This window comes from Vipera berus (assembly GCF_964194415.1).
Source record: "Vipera berus genome assembly, chromosome: 6".
In the NCBI taxonomy this organism is placed as follows: Eukaryota; Metazoa; Chordata; class Lepidosauria; order Squamata; family Viperidae; genus Vipera; species Vipera berus.
The window spans coordinates 77,846,754-77,871,867 of NC_138208.1; the positions used below are offsets into that span (position 1 = coordinate 77,846,754).

At 38.7% G+C, this 25,114-nt stretch overlaps 1 protein-coding gene across 1 annotated transcript in view; it reads left to right on the forward strand.

The window, feature by feature from the left end:
- The window catches only part of CACNA1C (calcium voltage-gated channel subunit alpha1 C), a gene marked incomplete at both ends in the record, with an annotated part of 519,540 nt that overhangs the window by 467,644 nt on the left and 26,782 nt on the right, over positions 1-25,114 (forward strand). Inside the window, 5 exons of the mRNA XM_081331729.1 lie at positions 12,824-13,060; positions 15,468-15,533; positions 19,487-19,578; positions 20,706-20,877; positions 21,121-21,248. Coding sequence (XP_081187855.1) covers positions 12,824-13,060; positions 15,468-15,533; positions 19,487-19,578; positions 20,706-20,877; positions 21,121-21,248 — 695 coding nt within the window. The remainder of the gene's footprint in view (positions 1-12,823; positions 13,061-15,467; positions 15,534-19,486; positions 19,579-20,705; positions 20,878-21,120; positions 21,249-25,114) is intronic.

Sequence of the window (25,114 nt, forward strand, 5' to 3'; positions counted from 1 at the left end):
AATCCGGTGCAACCTCACTCAGTCCCAGCACACTTGGTCAATTTTGACTATTACCATTCCCCAAAATATCTGTGCAATGTAGATTCCCAGTTCATACCCCAGGCAAATAAGAGATCTATGTATATATTAGAATTCCAGAAATACCAACACAAATGTTCATATCGTTGGTAATTCATATTTCCATTTATTCCCAGTGGTACTGTGCATCTTTCTTCCCTCCCTTTCTCTATTCCTACTTTTTATGACCTCCTTGCCTTTGTCATTCAAGTCAGGCCAAATATCTGTCAGCCAATTTTCAGCAACAATCAAAGTTTCTGAAAGCAAAGAGCTATCGGTTCAACCTTGAAAATGACACTAAGGCCAAAGGTCAGCTGGGGACAAGAGGTAGAGCTCTTTGCATCAAAATCTCAATGATTCTGGAAACCTAGGTGGGATTCTAGCTATAAACCAATTTACGTGTAGTTTCCATAGAAATCAATGGGACACGTTTCTCTAAAAATGGCTTTTAAGGTTGAAATGACATATTTATATTTAATGTAGGCTGGTTTGAAATATGGCAGCTTCTTCTCTTACTAGTCCCCAGTAGGCGGCTTGAGGATTGTGGCCTAAAACAGCCCCAGTCTTGCAATGGTACAAAGACTGGTGGAAGGACAGCATGCATCTAATCCTTGGCCCCTTTTTTTCAGATTCTGTCTGCTCATTTCTCTGATGCTCAGTATCTTATCTTCTAACTTTTCCAGTCCTTTGCTATAGAGCTGATATTGGAAAGAAATCTTTGCTTTCTACATACGTGTGAATATATTGTTCCATGAGAACATTATTTTAAAAAATACTGGTGTGAGAAGAGCAAAGTCCTCCAATATATAGTAAACAAAGGACAGGAGCAGCCCAACACCTTCTTTTGACATTCTATATTATTATTCTCACTGTGTTGTTGTTATCTTAATAATTATGTTATTTCTGATATCTCTGTATTGTGTTTATGTGCATGTTCAAATTGGATGTTGTTTTGGAGTTTTAATGAGTTATTTATTTGGGAAAATAGTTATTTGTGTTCGTTTTTGTGTCAGGTAGATTATTCTACAAAGAATAATCAAGCAAAGCCATTGAGTGCAGAATTGGAAATTACTCATCGATAAGGTCTTATAAATGTATGAACACTGCCAGTGTCTAAATAGGAGTTCCTATGATCCAGCAATGAGACTTAGGCAGTGTCATATTATTAGAAATTGATTCATATATGTAAAACAAGCTACTAAATGTAAACATGCTTCTTGCATAATATATGGAAATCACCAATTTTATTTTATTTTTTTGTGCAGAAGCAAAACTTATTTTTTTCCAAGAAAGAATGTTTGTAGCTCTAGCATTGCTAGAGCTGGAAGGACCTTAGATTGTGAAAGGCTGTTTTAAGGGAGTCCATGTTTCCTATATGGAAAAACATTTATTCTGAGTGTGTTATGTTAATGCTGTAAGATTATTTTTCAAAAGTCATAAATATATAAATAACTGAAAAAGTAACAATCATTTATTTTTTAAAAAAATATTTGCATACTGCTTCTGATCTAAAATCTCAAAGTATATTACAATAAAAATATAACTCTTAAAATTACGAAGGATGTAGTAAAATGAAGAATAAATTTACTAATGTTTCTTCATGAGCCACCCCTATAGCTTATATATATAATATTTAATATTTTACATACTAACTATTCAGTTTTCCAAAAATTCTTACTTTTTAATAATAAGAGTGGAGAAAACACAAGAGGAGAATTTATTCAATTTTTCCTTGGTAGCACATAACAAAGATTGAGTTCCATCCTATCTGGTATTCTCCAGATATCTGAGGTTTGTTACTTCCAGAACTACCAGCCAGTATGGTCAACAGATTGTAATCTCAACTTTTCTGGAGGATGTCACAGTAGGGAAGACTATTTCAAAGCAATTTCATTTTACTGATTGAGCTTGCATTTAATTTGCAGCCTTTAAAAAGTATTCTTACCTAAAATTAATCAAAATTGTACATGTTACAATGAAATATAGCGTTACAATTATAAATCAACTTAATTTTGTGGGATAGATCAACTGTAGCTCGCATGTTATCATTTCATATCTAGGTCCTTGAGGTAAAAAGATGAAACTGTAACAGATTATGTACCTGAATTTCTCTAGAGCCATATCTGTTAAGCTATGACACTATACAAATAATCTTTAACTTAAAACCATTCATTTAGTGAAGGTTTGATGTTACAATGGCACTGAAGACTGGTCTATGCACTTAAGACCATTGCAGTATCCCCATGGTCACATGAGCAAAATTTGGCTGCTCGACAAACAGCATACATTTATGAAGATGCTAAGACATTCAAAGTTATGTTTTGAAAAATAAGTGCAGGTTCATTATATCTGTTGTATATTACCAAGTTTGAAAAACCATTTCACTGGAAAGTGGCAGCAGTACATCTAGGCTTCTTTCAATATATTTCACAATTCTGACATTTAACGTTTGAGTAAAAATATTGCTATTTGAAAGTGATACACGATCTAGATATTATTAAACAATTTCATATTTAATGCTTTAAAAAGATGTAAATTAGGTTTCAGAAATGTAAAGCTATCATTGTAATGGTTTGGCATAAGTTTATTACCTTCAGATTTCTTACTGTAAATCAGCTCAATTTCTGACACCATTAAGTTGTGATTTAATGTAATTTGTATTTTAAACTCAAAATTCAGAGTTTTGATCACTACATCTTTTCCGTTTTGATAGGCAGTAAATATGTACATTTGTATTATCTGAAGCTACATTCCTACATCCATTATCTGTCTGTGATTTCTGGCACACTGTCCTCCACTATGAAATCAAATCTGCTAAGCTTGTAAGCCGCCCTGAGTCTTCGGAGAAGGGCGGGATATAAATGGAATTTTAAAAAAAAAATCATCTCAAATGTCCCTTTATGCCATGGTATCTTTTACTTGCATTGCCCTTGCTGTATGTTTTCAAGGTATCGAATGCATAATTGCCGAATTGCTGAAGACACCATGCAAACATCGGAAAAGGCTCCTCTGGCACTTGCTATATAATATTTATCATATTTTTATGATTTCAAATGTGACTCTGGGCTGTTTACATATTCCCTACATAAGATTGAAGTCTCACTGAAGTCAATGGAAGTTACTTTTGAATATTTGGGATTGTACTAGGAATCATATAAGTCCTATTTACTACTGGCTTGTTGAGCAATCTTGCCTGATCCTAAAACACAGGAAATTAACTCTCTGTGAGTGAAAAGTTATTTGAAAATGCATCATAATATCAATTATTGGTTATTTATAACATACACATATACATACTTAATGGAAGACCAAAGTTAATACAATGCTGCTTTCTCCCTAGACAAATATTTCAGTTGAACTTAAGACTCCCATATCATATACAATGTATACACACTATTTTCTTAAATACTTAGTATACTTATATACTGAAACTCATTGCAACATGTAACCTTTGCATAGATTGAAATAGATTTAGCCCCAATCCAACTATTACTTTAATTTGGGCTCTACTGCACTACTTGAATGCATCTTTTATTGAAGATGGCAATATGGGCCCTGTTAGGGACCAAAATTTGATATTTATATAAAGAGAATTGATTCAAGACCACATATTATAGATTTCTATAAACTATAAGGTGATGCCCAAACACATGTTCTAACAATAGTCATTTACATACTCTTATGAGTATGCTACAAACAGGAGCACAACACATCAGAAAACATTGGCAACTAATATATTTCAAACTTCTTTAGATCACTATGAACTCAGCTATGCTATCTCACTTCCATTTTATTGTGTCTAATGAGCAGAATAATAAATACATTCTGAAAACTAAAAAGCATTTAGCTACCTGAATTCAATTAAAAATAAACTGCTATATGTAATGTGAATCTATTAGACTATAATCAATCTGCAGTACTGAGACATTGGGTTGATAAGTAAATGAAAAATTTATGAATTTATTTTATAAATATGTAGAATTTGAAATTATAAGATAATAGTCTTTAAACATATGCCATGAAAAAATAGCAAAACAAATCCTAGAACATTCTTTACATACTTGGTAACAAATTATTTATAATTTAAATGAATACAAATTAATATTGAATTAGTGGAGTAAGCAAGAGACATATTAAAATATTTTATGTAGATTGACATACCTAAATTACATGGGATTATTTATTTTATTTTTATTTTTTATTTTTTATATATAGATCAAATGTCCAATTCATGTCCCCTCCAATCCTTTTCTTTGATAGGTTAATCATACCTAGCTACCTCAACCATACAAAACAAAACAAAAGGACCAACAGTGAATTTTTATTTATCTTTGTAAGGTTAAGCAAGCTAGGTATGTTTAACCTATCAAAGAGAAGAATTGGAGGGATTGGAATTGGACATTTTAAAGAAGAAATTTGTCTGGAATGGTATACGGTATCCTGCTCAAGTGAGGGGTTGGACTAGAACAGGGGTCCCCAACCCTTGGTCTGTGGACTAGTACCGGGCCGCAGCATGCCAGCAACCAGTCCGCACAAGCAAGCAAAGCCCCATCCACGGGATGCAGGCAGCACACAAAACCATGCCCTCTCCAGTCCGCAGAAAAACTTCTCTCCACGGAACTGGTCCCTGGTGCCCAAAAGGTTGGGGGCCTCTGGACTAGAAGACCTCCAAGGATCCTTCCAACAGTTATTCTGTTACAACTGTTAGATATAAAAAATTTAATTGCTCCTGTGAGGATTGGTCTAGGTCTTGGTGCAGGAATCTATGCGGAATTCACATACTGTGCCCAAGTAAGGGGTTACATATACAAATAGATGCTTGATAGACCTGAGGTCTGTGAGATACTGTCCATCAACTGAAAATATTAATGCCAATCACAAGATAAAAAGAGAAAGTAAGAAACTGGATTCAGTATTTATTTTATATGTTACTTTGATCATTTGTAATGATTCAATAGCCATTTGCCTAGGTCAGGGGTAGGCAACTTTGGCTCTTTTATGACTTGTGGACTTCAACTCCCAGAATTCCTGAGCCAGCATGGCTGGCTCAGAAATTCTGGGAGTTGAAGTCCACAAGTCATAAAAGAGCCAAGGTTGCCTAGCCCTGGCCTAGGTGGATTATAATCTTTTATTAGCAAGAAATGTGCATATGTGGCAATGTGTTTAATAGCAACAGAAAATGTTTTATTAGTGTACATATATGGGATATTATGGACTCATTATGTTCCATACACAGTCTTTAAAAATTATAATAATTAACATAACAAACATAATATAACATATAATAAATATAATTTCCTCAGACAGTCTCACCAAGGTATTCACCTTCTGTGTTACTGGAAGGCTTTAGTTTTAACCATAGTATGGAAGCTGTTTTATTCTTAATATTTCTAATTCAATTTGATTCTTCTCCTGGCATAATTTGCTATTATTTTCCCATTCCTCAGAAACAATTGGTAAATTTTTTGTGGTCCCTGAATATAATTAGAGCTCAGAATATGTTGTACAGTCTTCCTTAAGAATATTTTCTTTCTCTAATTATTCAGCAATCCTTGGGATTTTTCCAAGCTTGTCTCTACCTCTTATGTGATAGTACTGCAATACCAATTTAGATACTTAAGAATTCACAACTGTTCCCAACTTAAGCAACATTATGCGATGAGGAATAAATTGTAGTTGTTAAAATATCCTAATTTGAAACTACACAAACATATGAGATAAAATTTGACAGTACTTAAAACTCAGGTTGTAAGTTAATTATTACTATAATTGGTCTACCCATGTAGAAAACACTATATAAATACTGCCTTCCATGAGACTAATAGAGATATAAAAGGATGATGTCCACTTCTAAAATTAAAACAATCTCATTTTTTAATAATGGGAAAACATGATTTTTCATGAGTAATCTCTGTCCAGTTAAACAGCAAGTGATATTTAAATTCACAATTGGAACTCTAAGCATAGTTGAGAAGATGGAAAAGGATCAACACATAAGATACCATTGACAAAGACTCAAGAGTTTCTGGTAGTTATGGATTCTCACTGAGCTTTTAGGATCAGATTTTATAAGACAAAACATACAAAGTAGGGTTCCAAGAATCTACTTTCTACCTTTCTGTCTTTGTAACCTAATTCTTAGGTTTCACAGACCGGTTTCACATTAAATCATCTTGTCCTATGTTAGCAAGATTTATATCATGCAGTAATCAATACAATAACAAAGTATGCAGCAATTCTTAATAGTCACATTCCAGGCAATCTTAAATTAAGAAAAACTAGAATACCCTGCCTGAGATTAGTACCTGAAATGCAGTGATACTGTTTTTATTTTTGAATTGAAACTTGATTTGCATTAAATTTCAATAAAAGATGGATAATAGTGTTTGCTAAAATTGTTGATCTGCTACTTTAAATAGAACCATCAAATACTAATCTAAATATTAAGATCTGTATTTAATTTTTTTATTTTGAAGAAAAATCCTTTTGTATGAAATTCATATTTTAGATTATAATTCAGTATTGCTGTACTGTCCATATCTCTGATAGTTTCACTAAGTTAGCCAACACTAAACCTTCTCTTGAAATATTATAAAACTACTATTCTATAAAGCTTTGTTGTAGATATGAGGAAAATAATTTGGACAAACTTTATCATTTCATTCTTCCAAACAGGTTAATATATTTACTTTCTGCTTCATTTGGAACATGGGAAATTTAGCATAGAAATTATGTGAACTCATCAATACTCACACAAACACAGACACAGACACACACACATCCATAATATATTTGCAGCAGCAATTTCAGAAACAACACCGATTTAGAATGTTGAAATGGTTATTTTTATAAAAGCTGAATTTTGCAATTATATGTAGCTTTTTCTTACTAGGAGAAAATATAACACTAATCCGTTGATCATTACAATTCTTGGCAAATGGATCAGGTCCTCATAAACACTGTAATTCCTTGAAAATGATTGATATTGAGACTCTCAAACATTTTAGCAAGTGCATTGTTTAATAGTGTTAAAAAAAACTATAGTTATAAAACCTGCATCTGAGAAGTACAGCTCAGTCACAATTAGCAGACAATTAAGAATGTACAGGTAGTCTTCGTTTAGTGACCACAGTTGGGATGGGCAACTGGGTCATTAAGCAAAGCAGTTGCTAAATGAAATTGTAAGGTTTATGATCTTACTACAGTTTTCCTTGGCTTTACAGATCTGCAAAGATCATAAATGTGAGGATTGGTCTAAAAGTTATTTTTTCATCATTGTCATAAGTGCAAAATGAAATGAGGCAGTCACAAAATGATGTGTACTGATACATTTAATACATATTAGAAATACTACTTTGTACAGAAACAAACCTAATTAAGAACACGTTAATATTCTCAAAAAAAACCAGAACATACATTTTTGAGACTATACATATAAAATTCTCTATTTATAAAAATGTGATGAATGGGTGGGTTTATTCTGTTTATCATTCAATAACTCATTATTACAAAAATGTAATCTGAACTATATTCAGAGCTCAGTTACTTTAGATCTAAGATTATCAGTTTATCACCAAAATATTGCACAGAAAGTGGAAATAGTCAATATTTTTAAAATATAAATTTTTAAAATAAGACAATTTCATGAATGATAAATTCCACAATGATTGCTAACCATATTAAAATTGTCAGAGTTATAAGCCTCTAATTGACACCTGCTGGAGGTAAACCAAAGATAACTATCATATCTGTTTATCTGCTCCAGATTGGTTAATATTGCAAATAGAATAGATGGGCCTTTTGTTTAATCTAAAAAAACGTAAACAAAACATTCAGTCCTGTACATTTCTAGTCAATGTACAGAGTAAGTTTAATTAAGTCCAATAGAACATATCTCAAGATTTTTATAATATAACCAAAATTGAATGTTATACAGAAATAAAAATCAAGCATATTAAAAACATCAGAAACTTTACGTGGTAGAAAGGTAAGAATATTGTGATATAAAGACCTCTTAGCTTTTGCCAACTACCAAATAAATAGATGTAGCAGTCATTAGCCCAGCTAGCCTGGCCACTGGCAAGTGATTGTGGAAGTTGTAGTCCAGAACATGTGGAGATTGTTTATTTCTTATATATAGGAAAACATCTTAGCTTTATTTTAATATTAATTAATTAGAAAACCCAGCACTGACAATGGATCCTGATGTCATTTTTAAAAAAATAAAATTTCAGTTTAATGGATATTGGTGGAATGTCCATTAAAATTGAATTTTCATAGTGATGTTTATGCTTTTTGCATCATTATTTAACTAATATTGAAATTGTCATATAACCATGCAAATTACATAGATTATATCAATTATCTAGACTGCTTTGGAAATAGTGGAATGTATTCCTTTGAGGAAGTTAAGTCTGAAGTAAAATTTTGTCTTTTGTTGTCCTTAGTCTGATGAATGAAGATCCGGAGATATGAAACTTTACTGAATTCTAACATTTGTGCTCTTAGTACTGAGAAAGAAGATAGATTAGACAAGAGAAAGTTCTATCACTTCAGTTAATATAATTGTATTCCTAAAACAATTAGACTTCGTGATTTATTTTTCCAAGAAAATAGCTAAAAGAATGCATGTTTCTGGAAATATAAAATATAAATATAAAACCAATCTGAGAGCTGAACAATCTCTTTTTGATAGATTAAGTCAGTGATGGCGAATCTTTTAGACCGAGTGCCGAAACTGCAACCCAAAACCCACTTACTTTATCACAAAGTGCCAACACAGCAATTGAATCTGAATACTGAGGTTTTAGTTTAGAACAAACAACTTGTACATTAACAACTTTCGTCTTAAAAGAAAAACACAATAACAAAGCTTTCAATGATCCAAACAACCTTTTACTGAAAGGTAAAAGTTTGCATTTGGCATGCTTTTGAACAATTAATGTGACTTTTGCTGTTGTATGGATGCTGATCATTTGTCTAACCTTGGCTTATACTTTGTAAGTTTGAGGGCAACACATGCAGCACTCAGGTCATCTGTTAGTCTGTTTCTGGTGTCAGACTTGATATAATTCAAAGCTAAAAACAGCGTGCTCGCTCCGGAGGCTTGTTTTGGCTCAGAAGGGGCTTGAGAAATGGCTTTTTCCTGCAAAAACCTAGCCAAAAAGCAAGGCGCGCATGCCCACAGAGAGGGCTCCAAGTGCCCCTCTGGCACGCATGCCATAGGTTCGCCACCACTGGATTAAGTTATCTGTATATCTGTAAGACAATGGATTAAAATTCATAACCCCATGAATACAATTGTGTGAATGAGTGTGCAATCTGTTTAATTCCATAAGAGGACTCTCCTTAACCATGGCTGAATTTGATCCATTGCATTCCAGAGGATCTATAGTTCTTTTCTATTATGTGGTCCTATTTTTTTCTTTATATCCTTCCTTCCTCACTGTGATGTTTTGTTGTCTCTGTGTGCATTTCTACACAAAAACCCAACCATCTTCTTCTGTAACACTTCTTAATCTCCTAATACATGCCTTATTCCCTTGCCACCCTGACTACTTAGGTTTCTGTCTCCAAACCTGGCCCAGTTATCTCTGCATGTAACCTCCATGTTGTGTATCCATTTGTAGAGTCTGGTATTGGTTATTCTGCACATAATTTGTATTTATTGTACATCCTTGATTTTTTCTTCAGTCAAGTTATCTGTAGTCCTACCATAAAATGAGTTTTTACCAAGAGAGAACTGGAACCCTTTTTTGGATTTCTTGTTTGTTAAAAAAGCTCTTTGAATCAAGTGGATTGGCTTGCAAAATAAATTCAAACAGAAAAGAAAGCTAGTATTCAAACAATGAAGACCTAGAAAAGAACAAATAGAATATGAGTGTCATGATTCCAACAGAGACAAATTTTCAAAGTTGATAATGGGGTTTGGTCAATACAGTTGTAGCTCATTTGTTCAAATCAGTGTCACTCCTACAGCATGATTAATTCACCTGTTGAAGCATCTCTAATTGAAAGTGAGGGAAGAGAGAAGGAAATGTACTTCTGACTGAACTGGACTAGTGAGGTTGACACTAGTGTGTATGCCTGGCCACTGATTTCCTCTTGTTTTTGTTCACATTTCCATATTGTGGACAATATGCTTGAAGCACCCATTCCTGCCATCCAGGAAATAATGTATGCTTCATTTGTTAAAGGGAAATGGGAGCTTATTAAGCACATATTATCTTTTAGAATACCACCATTCGATGACACTATTATTGGTTGAGAGGAATATCACCTGGAGATGCTAATTTTATTTCATCTCACTATAACTCCACACTGTAATGTCTGTGGTATTCCTCATGACTCAATAGGACAAGTTGTAATACTCTATGGCTTTAGTTCTGAAATGAAGGTAGGGAATGATGGCAATCACTTAACCAGATTCAATAACATTACAATGGCATAAAGTGTCCCTTGCGTAGTAAAAGTGAAAGTAACAGAATAATTTGTGGGTCTAATAACATGATGCTAAAAAACATTGTATTACCCATAGTTCCACATTGGTTCACTTTAAAAAGTCAGTTAATGTCCTTTTTTTACTACATTACTTAATTCAGCAAATTCTATAACCTGAACAAAGTTGGTTGTCAGACTTGGGAACTGCATGTAGCATAGCATTTCCTTTCCTTTTCACCTGAATAGCCTACCTTCAACAGCACGCATTCATTCATTCTAGCATAGAATTATTTTCATGTGTATTTCAGGAAATGTTTCTAATTATTAAAACCAGTCATTGACTTCTGCAAGCCTAGTTAAAAAAAAATCCAACAAAAATAAAAGCCTATATGCGTTTTAAATAAGTCAAAACATAGATTTGATTCGCAGCATCTTAATTGTGCCTCACTTAAAAAGAAGAAAAATGATGCATTTTACATAACATAAATTATACAGAAAAAACCCCAGAAAATTGCAAATTGTTTAGTGATTTGAATTCTGTACATATGCACATAGACACATAAATACTCACAGGGTAGAACAGCTAGTGTTAAATTCTTAACAGGAAATCAAAGGACCTTTTCTCTCGTGGTCACTGAAAGTGGTGAGTAGCTCAAATTGGAAGATATGTTTGTTGGGTGGTGGGTGATCTGCACTGTTTCCAGGTTTATAGATCAGAAAGAGAGAGAGAGAGAGCATCAAACTGTTGGCTTGATGGAAGCCATGGAAAATTGAAGACCATAAGAAGGAAGAAGGTGCTACTACTTCCTCTGAAATCTGCCAGTGTTCTACAGTATATGTAGGAGACGTAGACCATATCTTAGGGTACTAAAACCCTTCATCCTTCACTAGTCTACCTTGGTAGGGTTTGGTAACACCATTATCCAATTCCCTACCAGCACCCTGTTTGGTAGGGAACCTTCTCACAAAAGCCAAAGCAAACTAGTTGACCCATTTGATTCTGGCTTATCCTGGCTTAGTGCAAGTGAAAGGAATGTCCATGTAAGTCACAGGCCCTAAAGGGAGTAAGTATGGAGGAGTCCTATGCTAAGGGACTAAGCTATGAGAACATCAGAAGCCACTTGGAAAAAAAAAGGCTATTTTAAACTCTTAAACTATTAAACAGTAGTGGCAGGCCAAAATAACTATATTATCTGAGCAGTGGACAGACTGTGGGAAATACCCAGGGGTCATGAGAAATAAAATTGGGGACAGGGAAAATAAGCCAAGATGTAGTATGCAAAACACAAGAAGCACTAGTGTTGTCTCATCTTGGATCCTTCTAACTGAATTTATTTTTATAATGCAGTACACATTGAAAAGTATTTCTTTTAAAAGCAAACTTTGAAATGGCTATTGCTCCTCATATTGCGGAGATTAAGTATATCAAAGATAAAGTGAACATATTTTAAAGTTAGGACTTTCCCTTGCAAGAAGAAACCCTATATAAGCATGCTTCAGATATATTGTTTCCAAATACAACTTATGCATCAATTCTTGTAGGATTTCTGTAGGGAAGAGAACAGAGAAGGTCCCTTATCCCAGTCAGATTGCATGCTATTTGCTGGGTTGTTAGTCTGTATGGCTAAACAATGCTACCTCCTTTTGGATTTTGAACTTCTTATTCAGCGTGCAACAAAATGAAACACATTCTGTATAGCCTGCTTACTCTGTATCCGAGTATCAGGATTTCATTTAATTGCACATTCCTTCTAAACTGCCCAAATGTGGGGTATCAGTTTTTTCAGGAAGAATCCTATCTGACATATGTAATATTTACACAAATGTAACAGCATCTGTTTATAGTATTTTGGGTAATCAGTCTCTCTCCCAATCAAACATGGTACATTTGTGTGTGCAGTTTTTTTTTTAAAAAAGGGGGCCAAGTATCTACAATATTCCTTCTTAAAACCCCGATACAATGTAAACTACAACTAAGCTTCTATGATTTTATTATACTAATATCATTACATTGTGAAACATAATTTCATTATATTGTGGAGAAAAATGTAACTGCATGCCTAAGTTTCGCAGACTAAATAATTTCGCACCCAAATGCTCTGCTTGGCCATTTGTTATGACCCTTTAATCAATGAGGTAGGCAAACATGGCTTCACACTACTAGCAAGAGCCCTGGCAAGTTCTTCTTGTTAAAACAAGGAGAATGTTTGAAATGCTCCTGAAGAACCACCGTGAATTGAGAAGAAGGATGTGGGTAACATAGATTAATCATAGGGATTTAGAGAAGAGATTAGTAAAAGATTGGGGGGGGGGTGTTCTAAGGCAGGGGAACAGTGCAGTGAACTCTTCCTGTGAAGTCGCATTTTCTGTGGCCCAGGGTGGGTTTTCTTCACCTGCTGTTGTAACTACTGCCCTCTGTGCCAATGGATTCCAGAACACAGAGGACAACTCTCGCATCTCAATCACCTTTTTCCGACTCTTCCGTGTGATGCGTCTGGTGAAGCTCTTGAGTCGAGGGGAGGGCATCCGCACGCTGCTTTGGACCTTCATCAAGTCTTTCCAGGTATTCCTTCCTTCTGCTTTATGTGGCCTTATCTCAGGGAAGCAGTGATGTTTCAGTCTGCTCCTTGCATTACATGTTTATATGGGATACAGCAACAATTTCTGAATGGTCTCTGCCCAGGACAAATTAGTTTCTAGTTCTAAGAATCTCAAAATTAGGATGGATGGAATGAAGCCTGGCGGGGTAGAGGAGTTTGAAACTCAAACATAAACAGTTGGTTATTTTTTTAAAAAAGAAATTTGTAACAGTCACACACCTCTCCAAATGCAAAATTATTGGACCCTAAACTGAGTTTTATTCCTGTCAATACAAGTGTTAAGGCAAAAAGTGAATACAACAATTTTATAGTAAAATTGTTTTTATATTAAAATAAAGGTGATGCACTTTCCGTCCATTAGGTCAGCTTGCTGATGCAATTGGGGAATCATTCAGCTATGCAACATTCCCCAATATAGCACCCTCCAGATGTGTTGGACCACATGCTGGCTGGGGATGATGGGAGTGATAGTCCCAACACATCTTAAGAGCACCAGGTAGGGGAAGGCTGATCTATGGCCATTACTGGCAAGTGGACTCAGTCCAAACATGGCAAGAGACCTAAACCCTTATGCATATCTTGGTCTTGCTTTCCAACTGACATAAAATCATGGATGCAAGGGTGAAATCTATGCAGGTAGCCACAAAACTGAGATCTCACTGAGGCTGGAACTATTTCAATGTCAAGGTCACCTGACTCCACAACAATTATTTAATCACACCTTATCGTTTTAAAAATTAAAAGAGCACGACATATAGTCTTTTATATATAAAAAGAATACAACTGACCAGAAGACAGACCCGAGACTTCAGAAAAGGTCCCATGCAAATACATTTTTAGCAGTCTCCAGTCCAAATGAAACCTACTGAGTTCTTTCTGCAGCATACCAATTCTCTACCTGCAGAGTGTTTCTTTCAGATTTATTCTCTATGCATCTCTTGCTGAATTTTTGAGATTCCCAGGTCAATCCTACATACTGGTAGTTCTCAACTTACAACTATTCATTTAGTGACCATTCAAAGTGTTAATGGCACTGGAAAAAGTAACTTACAAACCAGTCCTTGCACTTATAATCACTGTTGCATCCCCATAGCCACATGATCAAAATTTAGGTGCTTGGCAGCTGGCTGCAGCATCCTGGGGTCATGTGATTGCCATTTACAACCTTCTGATTTGGCTTCCAACAATGACAATGGAGGAAGCTGGATTTGCTTAACTGTGCCAAAAAGGATCATAAAATGAGGCACAACTCACTTAAGCACCTTGATTAAATGGAATTCTGGTCCCAATTGTGCTTGTAAGTCGAGGACTACCTGCAATTCTTTATAACTTGAATACATGCCCATGTAATGCAGAAACGTGGTGGCTGCAAGAGGAATTCTTGAATAACATTATTACTTCTTAAAAGTACCTCAGACAATTATAAATAAAATTTGATTGTCTAAGTGGAACAAGATGATATGTTCACTTTCACTCTAATTTCAGGAAGCAATATTTCTCCATTATCTCTGAAATATGATGACCAGAGTCTAATATCTACTGGACTACTTTTTTCAGCAGTTTCTCACTGTAAAGCTCCATGCCCATTGATGGAAATAAAATTAGTGGAGCTCAAATAATTTCTTATTGAGTGAATTATGATAATCTTTTTCTCATCTGTATATACTCCAAAATACTGCAATTCAAAATATTGGATCCATATTTCTATACTGGATAGTTTTTGCTCTTATTCTATGTGTTCCTCATTTCTAAATTTTTGACTATATTTTTCTTTTACAATTATCTTACTTTTTAAAGTATTAATGTAACAGTTGACACGTACAATTTTTAAATAGGGAAGAGTTATTGATGGTGATTAAAGTTATAGCTAAATTCTTATTACAACAAATACTGAAATCATCATCTATCTGGAGAGAAATATATATATAAATATTAAGAAAAATGGTTTTACAGATCTAATAGATAATAGGCAGCAAGCACTGTTTACTCTAAGAAAAATATTAATGTGAAAAGAAATAGTAATGACTTAAGAGAGATAGAATGTTTTTGTTAGAAGGATTAGTTATGGCAAAACAACGATGGATCAGTAGAGTCATCTAGTGGAGAAATAGTTTATATTAATCATAGTATGGGTGCACACAAGTTTTTAAAGGGAGAGCACAAGATCATCTAATTTTTTACTTTCTGATGCATCTTCATATGTAAATGCATCCATATGCATTCTACGCAGATTGTACAGTCAAATAAATATTTGCCTCTGGTCTTATGCTCTCAGGTGCTTTCAATATGGGAATATTGTATCCTAAGTTCCAAAAAGCTAGCTTTCTTAATAAATGATTCATCATTACCTGCTTTTGATTTTTTCCCCAGGCTCTCCCCTATGTGGCTCTATTAATAGTGATGCTGTTTTTTATCTACGCTGTGATTGGGATGCAGGTAAGTGTCTTTCCAAGATTTAATATTTGCTGTTGCAAGTATATGGAGAGGGAATTACAGAAACTATTAGGAAAAGAATCTTCAAGTGAAGTCAAAAACTTCATATGGTGGCCTATTACCTGAACATGAAGTCAAGGAGTCTAAAATTAAAATGCCAATTTATTTTGACTAAATTAAAATTTTAAATTAGTTTTATGTGTGGGTTAATAACAGTAATGCCAGTTTGGTGTAAAGGCTAAAGGTGCTGAATTAGAAACTGAGTTCTCATCCTCCCTTAGGCATGAAATCTGGCTGGGTGACTTTGGACCAGTCGTTTCTTCTCAGCCCAACCCTCACTTAGCGACTCAGTAAACATGGTCAGAAAAAGAATTTGCTTTTGTGCTTTTTTTCTTTTTCAGCACTGCAATCATTTCTTCATATTGCTGGTAACTAAAATAAAAGGCAGATTTTAGCCAAAGTGGTACGTGTGATTATGTGCAGAGTCTAAAAGACAAAAGAAATCTCTCCATGTAGAAACTCTGCCTTACCATCTTCTTTCCTGAAATGAAAACTATGGCCTGCCTCAGAGTGTTTAATTTGTCCTCTTGCAGTAGTAACTCCCAGCGCCCCCTCAGAACAGCTGCAACTGTCATTACTAACTAGTGAGTTGGAGAATCTGAGCCCAGACAGTTCCAGGGCTCCTCAGGCGACTGACTTAGAAGAACCTCCCTTTAAAAGTTCTGTCTGCTTTGGATGCTTAATTTGCACTACTGTTTTGCATTTCTCTACTTTTAAAAAGCTGGTTACTGTCAGCACTTACAACTGTCAGAACAATCTGCATATATATGTGCAGAGCTCAACCAGTTTCCAAAGGTTTTGCATATGAACCTCAAAAGAAAATTTATTACATAAGATACCAGATTGCCAGATCTGAGATTCTAGTTTGTTCTCTGTGCGTTGTCTCCGATAACAACTGCCTAGCCTTAGACTAGGAAGCAAGTCATCTGTGTTTGTTTGATCAGCACAAGTGATTGAGTGACTAGTTTGCTGCTCCTCTCTATCATCGCTGATTTGGTACAATGCTCATACCCTATAAGATTGCAGATATTCATATTTTATACAGTAGGGTTGCATAAACTATATTAGATGCATAATATATTAAATGCATACTCTAGTTGTATGTAAACATGGAGATTTTAAGGATTTGCAGTGGCACATTAGAGGCGCTGAAGTACAAGTAATCCTCGACTTATGACCACAATTGAGTCCGAAATTTCTGTTGCTAAGTGAGACACTTGTTAAGTGAATCATGGCAATTGTTAAGTTATGAGCATGGTTGTTAAGTAAATCTGGCTTCTCCATTGACTTTGCTTTTCAGAAGGTCACAAAAGGTGATCGCATGACCCCAAATATTGCTCTCATGACCATGGGAATGCTACAGTGGTCTTAAATGTGAAAAACTATTGTCACTATTTTCAGTGGTGTTGTAACTTTGAACAGTCACTAAATGAACTGTTGTAAGTCAAGGACTACTTGTGCTGCTCAAGGCCCTTTCACGACTCGCCCAATATTTTTGATTCCAGTATTGCTCAGGATATTTGAGCCTAAAATTCTCACAAAGACTTATCAGACCAGATTTTTAAAAATAGTTTAGTGGAGTCCTTACTGTTCAATAAACTCAGTTGTTTGCTTGCAGATGTTTCATTATGTGACTAAAGTAACATGGATTAGGCTACATAAATCTGCAGAACAGAAAACTTCTACTTTTACAACTCACTTTCCCTTTGATGTCATTAGGAACAGAAAACTCTTTCAGAAAATGGAAGGGTGTGCAGATGCTCTAAACCTGCAGTATTTTCCAAACCATCCACCTTTTTCTCAAGTACCAAGACGAGCATAAGAGATTCAGGCTGTCTTGATTATTTATAGAATTATTTCCTATCTTACCATCTACCAGGCCCCAAACCAAGAATAACATATAGCAATTCTTCCAAGCTGAGTCCTTTATTGTTTCATGTCTATAGACAAAATCTTGCCAGAATAAGCACTGTACTATGAGCATCTACAACATACCGTGTCAACTAGTAAGAAGGGGCTGTCTTCACCCTCTTTCTCTCTTGCATAATAGCTGAACTGAGTTGCCTCTTCCTCTTCCGGAATTCATAGTTGTCTTAAGAATCCACTCCTTACTATAGTCTATCACATCATTCATAATCTGCATCCACTATTGCCCAAAAGATGTAAGCATAGAGTGAAAATGAAGGAAAGATCATCTGTAGCAGTTCAACTAATAGTGGAGCATCAGGCTACTAGGCTAAGTTGGGTTTCAGTGAAGCATGCAGTTCCAGAGAGTGTAAGCATTAACAGATCAACCATTTGAAACCCAAGATGTCCCTTATGTTTTTCACATTTCCAACATTTCATTAATTTCATGACAAAAAAAGAAGTAATGGTCTTTGAAAATCTTGAAAATAGTGCACTTATTGAAGGTAAAATTGAGAAAATTAATCTTTACATAACTCCTTCCTTACAAATATCATAAGAGTACAGTAATATACAGGATTTCTTAGCACAACATTTTTAGCCTCCCTAAGCAATTTTAGGATGGTTTATGTAAAAACAGAATAATTTGCCCTCTTATTTTATATGATAATTAATCTTGTGCCCTGTATTATATCTGCAGTATTTCATTTTAAAATAGTTTACTATTTTTATTAATATCATCTGTACATATAAAGAAGAGTACCTATTGTATAGATGAAGCAAAATGAAGTCTGCAAAATGTTTATTGAGCAAACTGGAATAGTGAATGATCGTAAAAACCTTAATATCTAAACCCAAAATAAAAAGATTTGATCAGTTTAAATGGTGTAATAAATAGGAAGACTGTCAATCAGATGTACACCCAGTGCAGTGGGAAGATGTCGAATGAGATATCAGAACCATGCAAATACAGGTAATCCTTGACTTACGACCACAATTGAGCCCAAAATTTCTGTTCCTAGGTAAGATATTTGTTAAGTAAGTTTTGCCCCATTTTACAACTTTTCTTGCCGAAGCTATTAAGTGAATCACTATAGTTGTTAAGTTAGTAACATGGCTGCTAAGTGAATCTGGCTTCCCCATTGACTTTGCTTGTCATGACCCTGACAATGCAACCATCATAAATATGAGATATTTGCCAAGCATCTGAATTTTGATCATGTGACCACGGGGATGCTGGAATAGTTGTAGGTGTGGAAAATGTTCATAAATCACTTTTTCCAGTGCCATTGTAACTTCGAATGGTCATGAAATGAACTGTTGTAAGTATAATATATATATATATATATATATATATATATATATATATATATATATATATATATATATATATATATATATATATATATATATATATATATATATATATATATATATATATGTGTGTGTGTGTGTGTGTAAATTACTAACAAAGAATTAAAGGGAAACTTAATTTACACAAATATATGAATTGTCCGGTGTGACTACTGCCTGTTTGATAGCCTTCAAGATAGGCTGAAAACAGGAAATAAAGATTTGCCCCATGTTTGGGGCCTAGCAAGGTAATCTAAATAGTTAACATTTGAAACATATATATATATATATATATATATATATATATAATAAATATAATATAATATAATATAATATAATATAATATAATATAATATAATATAATATAATATAATATAATATAATATAATATAATATAATATAATAATATAATCTTTTTTAATTTGTTTTAACTTTTGTATTGATTTTCTTTTAAATATCCTGTAAACCGCCCTGAGTCCTTCGGGAAAGGGCGGTATATAAATCTAAATAAATAAATAAATAATATATAACATATGTATATTTTATAAGTTTATTAGAATAAGAATATTAAGACTATCAGATACAGGAATATTTTGTGAAATGAAACATTACCTTGAATCATTTTTTTCTTTTATTAGGTGTTTGGTAAAATTGCATTAAATGATACTACAGAAATCAATCGGAACAACAACTTTCAAACATTTCCTCAGGCTGTGCTCCTGCTTTTCAGGTAGGTCGCAACAAGGGATGCCAAGGAAGGCAACCCATATAAAACCCTCAAAGTCCCCAGTAATGAAAAATGTTGCAGCTTCCCAATAGCTTCCAATAGGAACTAAAGAAATCAAAGACACCAAGTCTTTAGAATCGTTATTAAGATAAATCAGCAGATATTTTTTTAAAAATCCTTCAGTGAGACTTAAATTTTGGCCCTGCCCACTTCCGTGATGGCAAGACAACACTGGAAAACTGGAAAAATAAAATAATCTTCTAATCACAAAACTTCGCTAACCCCAAAGCATATTTGATTTAATCATATTTTAGGAAAATGATTTAATCTTTTTCTACCAAAGCCAAATTGATTTTTAATTCCACTGAATTTAATACCTGTTTTACGAGGCATAAGATCTGATATTTTACAAATGTCAAAATGCTTTGTGTAGACCAGCTACCCAAAACTATCAGGTACAATAGACATGTCATCAAACGTCTGTGGATGCTTATGAAGTATGACTTTGTGCTGTAGATCTCTAAGGCAGCTAGTGTTGTGATTCAGGGTCAGCCTGTGGGTTCGGCAGTTGGGTCGGACCACTCAGAGGAGGAGGGGGGTGTTGAAGACCTTGCTGAGGGGGTTGAAGATCTTGCTGATGATAGCCCTCAGCCAGGCCCCTCCCACTTGGTCACCACGGAGACCCAGCTGTGTGAGCCTGACAGTGTGGATGAAGATGAGCCACAGCTGGCCCTGTTCAAGGACGCCCGACGCAGGAGGCAGTCAATTAGGAGTAAACAGAGGAAGGCAGTGGGGCTTCTCGGAAGGAGGCAGAGAGAAGCCACGCCCTGAACTCTTTATAAGGGGAATGTCTGGGAGGGCTGGTTTGCTGAAGGCAACCGCTCGGATGGTTCATGTTTCTTAAAGCTCCTGTTTCTTGGTTCGTGTCTTGTTTGTTTTTGTAGCTATAAATTTGGCAGGCGTTATTCCAGCCTCTTGCCGTTTGTAAAGGGGTTGTCCCTGCCTTTTCTGCAGGGCCGGTAGCAGGCTGGTACAGAACAGCTAGATTCAATTATCTGGTGAGTTATTTGCTGAGTACTTAATTTTTATGATAAACCACCTTCTTCTCTGCTACACCCCTTTTTCAACAGATGTGCTACTGGTGAAGCTTGGCAGGAAATCATGCTGGCATGCCTACCTGATAAGAAGTGTGACAATGACTCTGTGGAACCAGGCAGTAGTAATACTGAAGGTGAACATCCCTGCGGAAGCAGCTTTGCTGTATTTTATTTCATCAGTTTCTACATGCTTTGTGCCTTTCTAGTAAGTAGCTATGGCAATCTATAAAAGTTGTCGTGATATGCATTTTTTAACAAAAAAAAATTGTCAGGGGAGGCAAAGTAGTGATCCCTGAGCCATATGCAAATTCTGAAGCCCCTTTTAGCACCTTTTGATCTTAATTGTTTTTCAAGAGAAGCACTTTGTTTGAGAAAGACCTTGAAATATAAATCATTCTGGCATTAAATACCTTCTTCGTAGAATGAATGTTTTTGTGCTTATTTACAGATCATTAACCTTTTTGTTGCTGTTATCATGGATAATTTTGATTACCTAACCCGTGATTGGTCCATTCTGGGTCCCCATCATCTGGATGAGTTTAAACGGATTTGGGCAGAGTATGATCCTGAAGCCAAGTAAGTTCCCAGCCACACCACTTAAAGAAAGGAACTTTGAGTAACTCTATCTACAAAGTTTAGGATCTACTCAGGTTTCTATTTAGGAGCTGCTTAGGATTTCGTGTTTTCTGTGACAACCAAGACAAATGGTATCAAATCTTATACGTGTAGCAGGGCACCTGCTGCATTTTGTATTCTATTTGTGTGGAACTGATGGTCTGAAAGTGGGGGATCTCTCTAGGATGGATCTTTTTTTTATTAGATTCAGGATAATGGCTGGTACAAACTTATAAAGGTGAGGAGGTCAGAATCAGTTAAAATGATTGAGTCCAGATACCTCAGTGCACTCACAGAATTTCTAACCTTATATATATATGAAATATTATATATGAATACAGAACCAATCAAGGTCATTAATATTATGCTTCCTAAGCACACACCCCATCATATTAATTATTTGATCACCTAGGCAACTGAAAAGGTGGTGGCCTCACAGCTCTGCATGCACCTAAATTATACTAATTATCTAGATTGATTTCAGTTGAGCTTTTGGCTGGCAGGAGATACTGATACTCCTTTTATTTACCGTATATACTTGAGTATAAGCCGAATTTTTCAGCCCACTTTTTGGGCTGAAAAATTCCACTTCGGCTTATACTCCAGTCAACAAAAAAACTTACCGAGGACTTGTGCGCGGCCGAGGCTTTGGTGCTTCCGGGATCGCCCGCACCTCTCCCAAGCCACCGCCGTCCGAGACCTGCCGAAGTTTGGGGAGGTTTGGGGAGGTGCGCGCGCACCTCCCCAAACTCCGCGCCTTGCCTGCCTGCTTCTTTCCGCAGCGGAAAGAAGCAGGCAGGCAGGGCGCGGAGGAACGGAGACTTGCCGACGTTTGGGGAGGTTTGGGCGCCTCCCCAAACCTCGGCAGGTCTCCGTTCCTCCGCGCAGACCTGCCGACGTTTGGGGAGGTTTGGGCGCCTCCCCAAACCTCCCCAAACCTCGGCAGGTCTCCGTTCCTCCTGCCGACCTTTGGGGAGGTTTGGGCGCCTCCCCAAACCTCCCCAAACCTCGGCAGGTCTCCGTTCCTCCTGCCGACCTTTGGGGAGGTTTGGGCGCCTCCCCAAACCTCGGCAGGTCTCCGTTCCTCCTGCCGACCTTTGGGGAGGTTTGGGCGCCTCCCCAAACCTCCCCAGGTCTCCGTTCCTCCTGCCGACCTTTGGGGAGGTTTGGGCGCCTCCCCAAACCTCGGCAGGTCTCCGTTCCTCCTGCCGACCTTTGGGGAGGTTTGGGCGCCTCCCCAAACCTCGGCAGGTCTCCGTTCCTCCTGCCGACCTTTGGGGAGGTTTGGGCGCCTCCCCAAACCTCCCCAAACCTCGGCAGGTCTCCGTTCCTCCTGCCGACCTTTGGGGAGGTTTGGGCGCCTCCCCAAACCTCGGCAGGTCTCCGTTCCTCCGCGCAGACCTGCCGACCTTTGGGGAGGTTTGGGCGCCTCCCCAAACGTCCCCAAACCTCGGCAGGTCTCCGTTCCTGTTTGGGGAGGTTTGGGCGCCTCCCCAAACCTCGGCAGGTCTCCGTTCCTCCGCGCAGACCTGCCGACGTTTGGGGAGGTTTGGGCGCCTCCCCAAACCTCCCCAAACCTCGGCAGGTCTCCGTTCCTGTTTGGGGAGGTTTGGGCGCCTCCCCAAACCTCCCCAAACCTCGGCAGGTCTCCGTTCCTCCGCGCAGACCTGCCGACCTTTGGGGAGGTTTGGGCGCCTCCCCAAACGTCCCCAAACCTCGGCAGGTCTCCGTTCCTGTTTGGGGAGGTTTGGGCGCCTCCCCAAACCTCCCCAAACCTCGGCAGGTCTCCGTTCCTCCGCGCAGACCTGCCGACGTTTGGGGAGGTTTGGGCGCCTCCCCAAACCTCCCCAAACCTCGGCAGGTCTCCGTTCCTGTTTGGGGAGGTTTGGGCGCCTCCCCAAACCTCCCCAAACCTCGGCAGGTCTCCGTTCCTCCGCGCAGACCTGCCGACCTTTGGGGAGGTTTGGGCACCTCCCCAAACCTCCCCAAACCTCGGCAGGTCTCCGTTCTTCCTGCCGACCTTTGGGGAGGTTTGGGCGCCTCCCCAAACCTCCCCAAACGTCGGCAGGTCTGCGCGGAGGAACGGAGACCTGCCGAGGTTTGGGGAGGTTTGGGGAGGCGCCCAAACCTCCCCAAACAGGAACGGAGACCTGCCGAGGTTTGGGGAGGTTTGGGGAGGCGCCCAAACCTCCCCAAAGGTCGGCAGGTCTGCGCGGAGGAACGGAGACCTGCCGAGGTTTGGGGAGGTTTGGGGAGGCGCCCAAACCTCCCCAAACAGGAACGGAGACCTGCCGAGGTTTGGGGACGTTTGGGGAGGCGCCCAAACCTCCCCAAAGGTCGGCAGGTCTGCGCGGAGGAACGGAGACCTGCCGAGGTTTGGGGAGGTTTGGGGAGGCGCCCAAACCTCCCCAAACAGGAACGGAGACCTGCCGAGGTTTGGGGACGTTTGGGGAGGCGCCCAAACCTCCCCAAAGGTCGGCAGGTCTGCGCGGAGGAACAGAGACCTGCCGAGGTTTGGGGAGGCGCCCAAACCTCCCCAAACAGGAACGGAGACCTGCCGAGGTTTGGGGAGGTTTGGGGAGGCGCCCAAACCTCCCCAAAGGTCGGCAGGTCTGCGCGGAGGAACGGAGACCTGCCAAGGTTTGGGGAGGTTTGGGGAGGCGCCCAAACCTCCCCAAACAGGAACGGAGACCTGCCGAGGTTTGGGGACGTTTGGGGAGGCGCCCAAACCTCCCCAAAGGTCGGCAGGTCTGCGCAGAGGAACGGAGACCTGCCGAGGTTTGGGGAGGTTTGGGGAGGCGCCCAAACCTCCCCAAACAGGAACGGAGACCTGCCGAGGTTTGGGGACGTTTGGGGAGGCGCCCAAACCTCCCCAAAGGTCGGCAGGTCTGCGCGGAGGAACGGAGACCTGCCGAGGTTTGGGGAGGCGCCCAAACCTCCCCAAAGGTCGGCAGGAGGAACGGAGACCTGCCGAGGTTTGGGGAGGTTTGGGGAGGCGCCCAAACCTCCCCAAAGGTCGGCAGGAGGAACGGAGACCTGCCGAGGTTTGGGGAGGTTTGGGGAGGCGCCCAAACCTCCCCAAAGGTCGGCAGGAGGAACGGAGACCTGCCGAGGTTTGGGGAGGCGCCCAAACCTCCCCAAAGGTCGGCAGGAGGAACGGAGACCTGCCGAGGTTTGGGGAGGCGCCCAAACCTCCCCAAAGGTCGGCAGGAGGAACGGAGACCTGCCGAGGTTTGGGGAGGTTTGGGGAGGCGCCCAAACCTCCCCAAAGGTCGGCAGGAGGAACGGAGACCTGCCGAGGTTTGGGGAGGCGCCCAAACCTCCCCAAAGGTCGGCAGGTCTGCGCGGAGGAACGGAGACCTGCCGAGGTTTGGGGAGGCGCCCAAACCTCCCCAAAGGTCGGCAGGAGGAACGGAGACCTGCCGAGGTTTGGGGAGGCGCCCAAACCTCCCCAAAGGTCGGCAGGAGGAACGGAGACCTGCCGAGGTTTGGGGAGGTTTGGGGAGGCGCCCAAACCTCCCCAAAGGTCGGCAGGAGGAACGGAGACCTGCCGAGGTTTGGGGAGGTTTGGGGAGGCGCCCAAACCTCCCCAAAGGTCGGCAGGAGGAACGGAGACCTGCCGAGGTTTGGGGAGGTTTGGGGAGGCGCCCAAACCTCCCCAAAGGTCGGCAGGAGGAACGGAGACCTGCCGACGAGCCGCGGCCACACAGGGTATTCCTGTGTATTCAGGCTTGCAAAATGGCGGATCGAGCCTCTGCTGGCGGCAGAGGCTTGCAGAACGGCGGATCGGCTTATACTCGAGTCAATAACTTTTTCCAGTTTTTGGG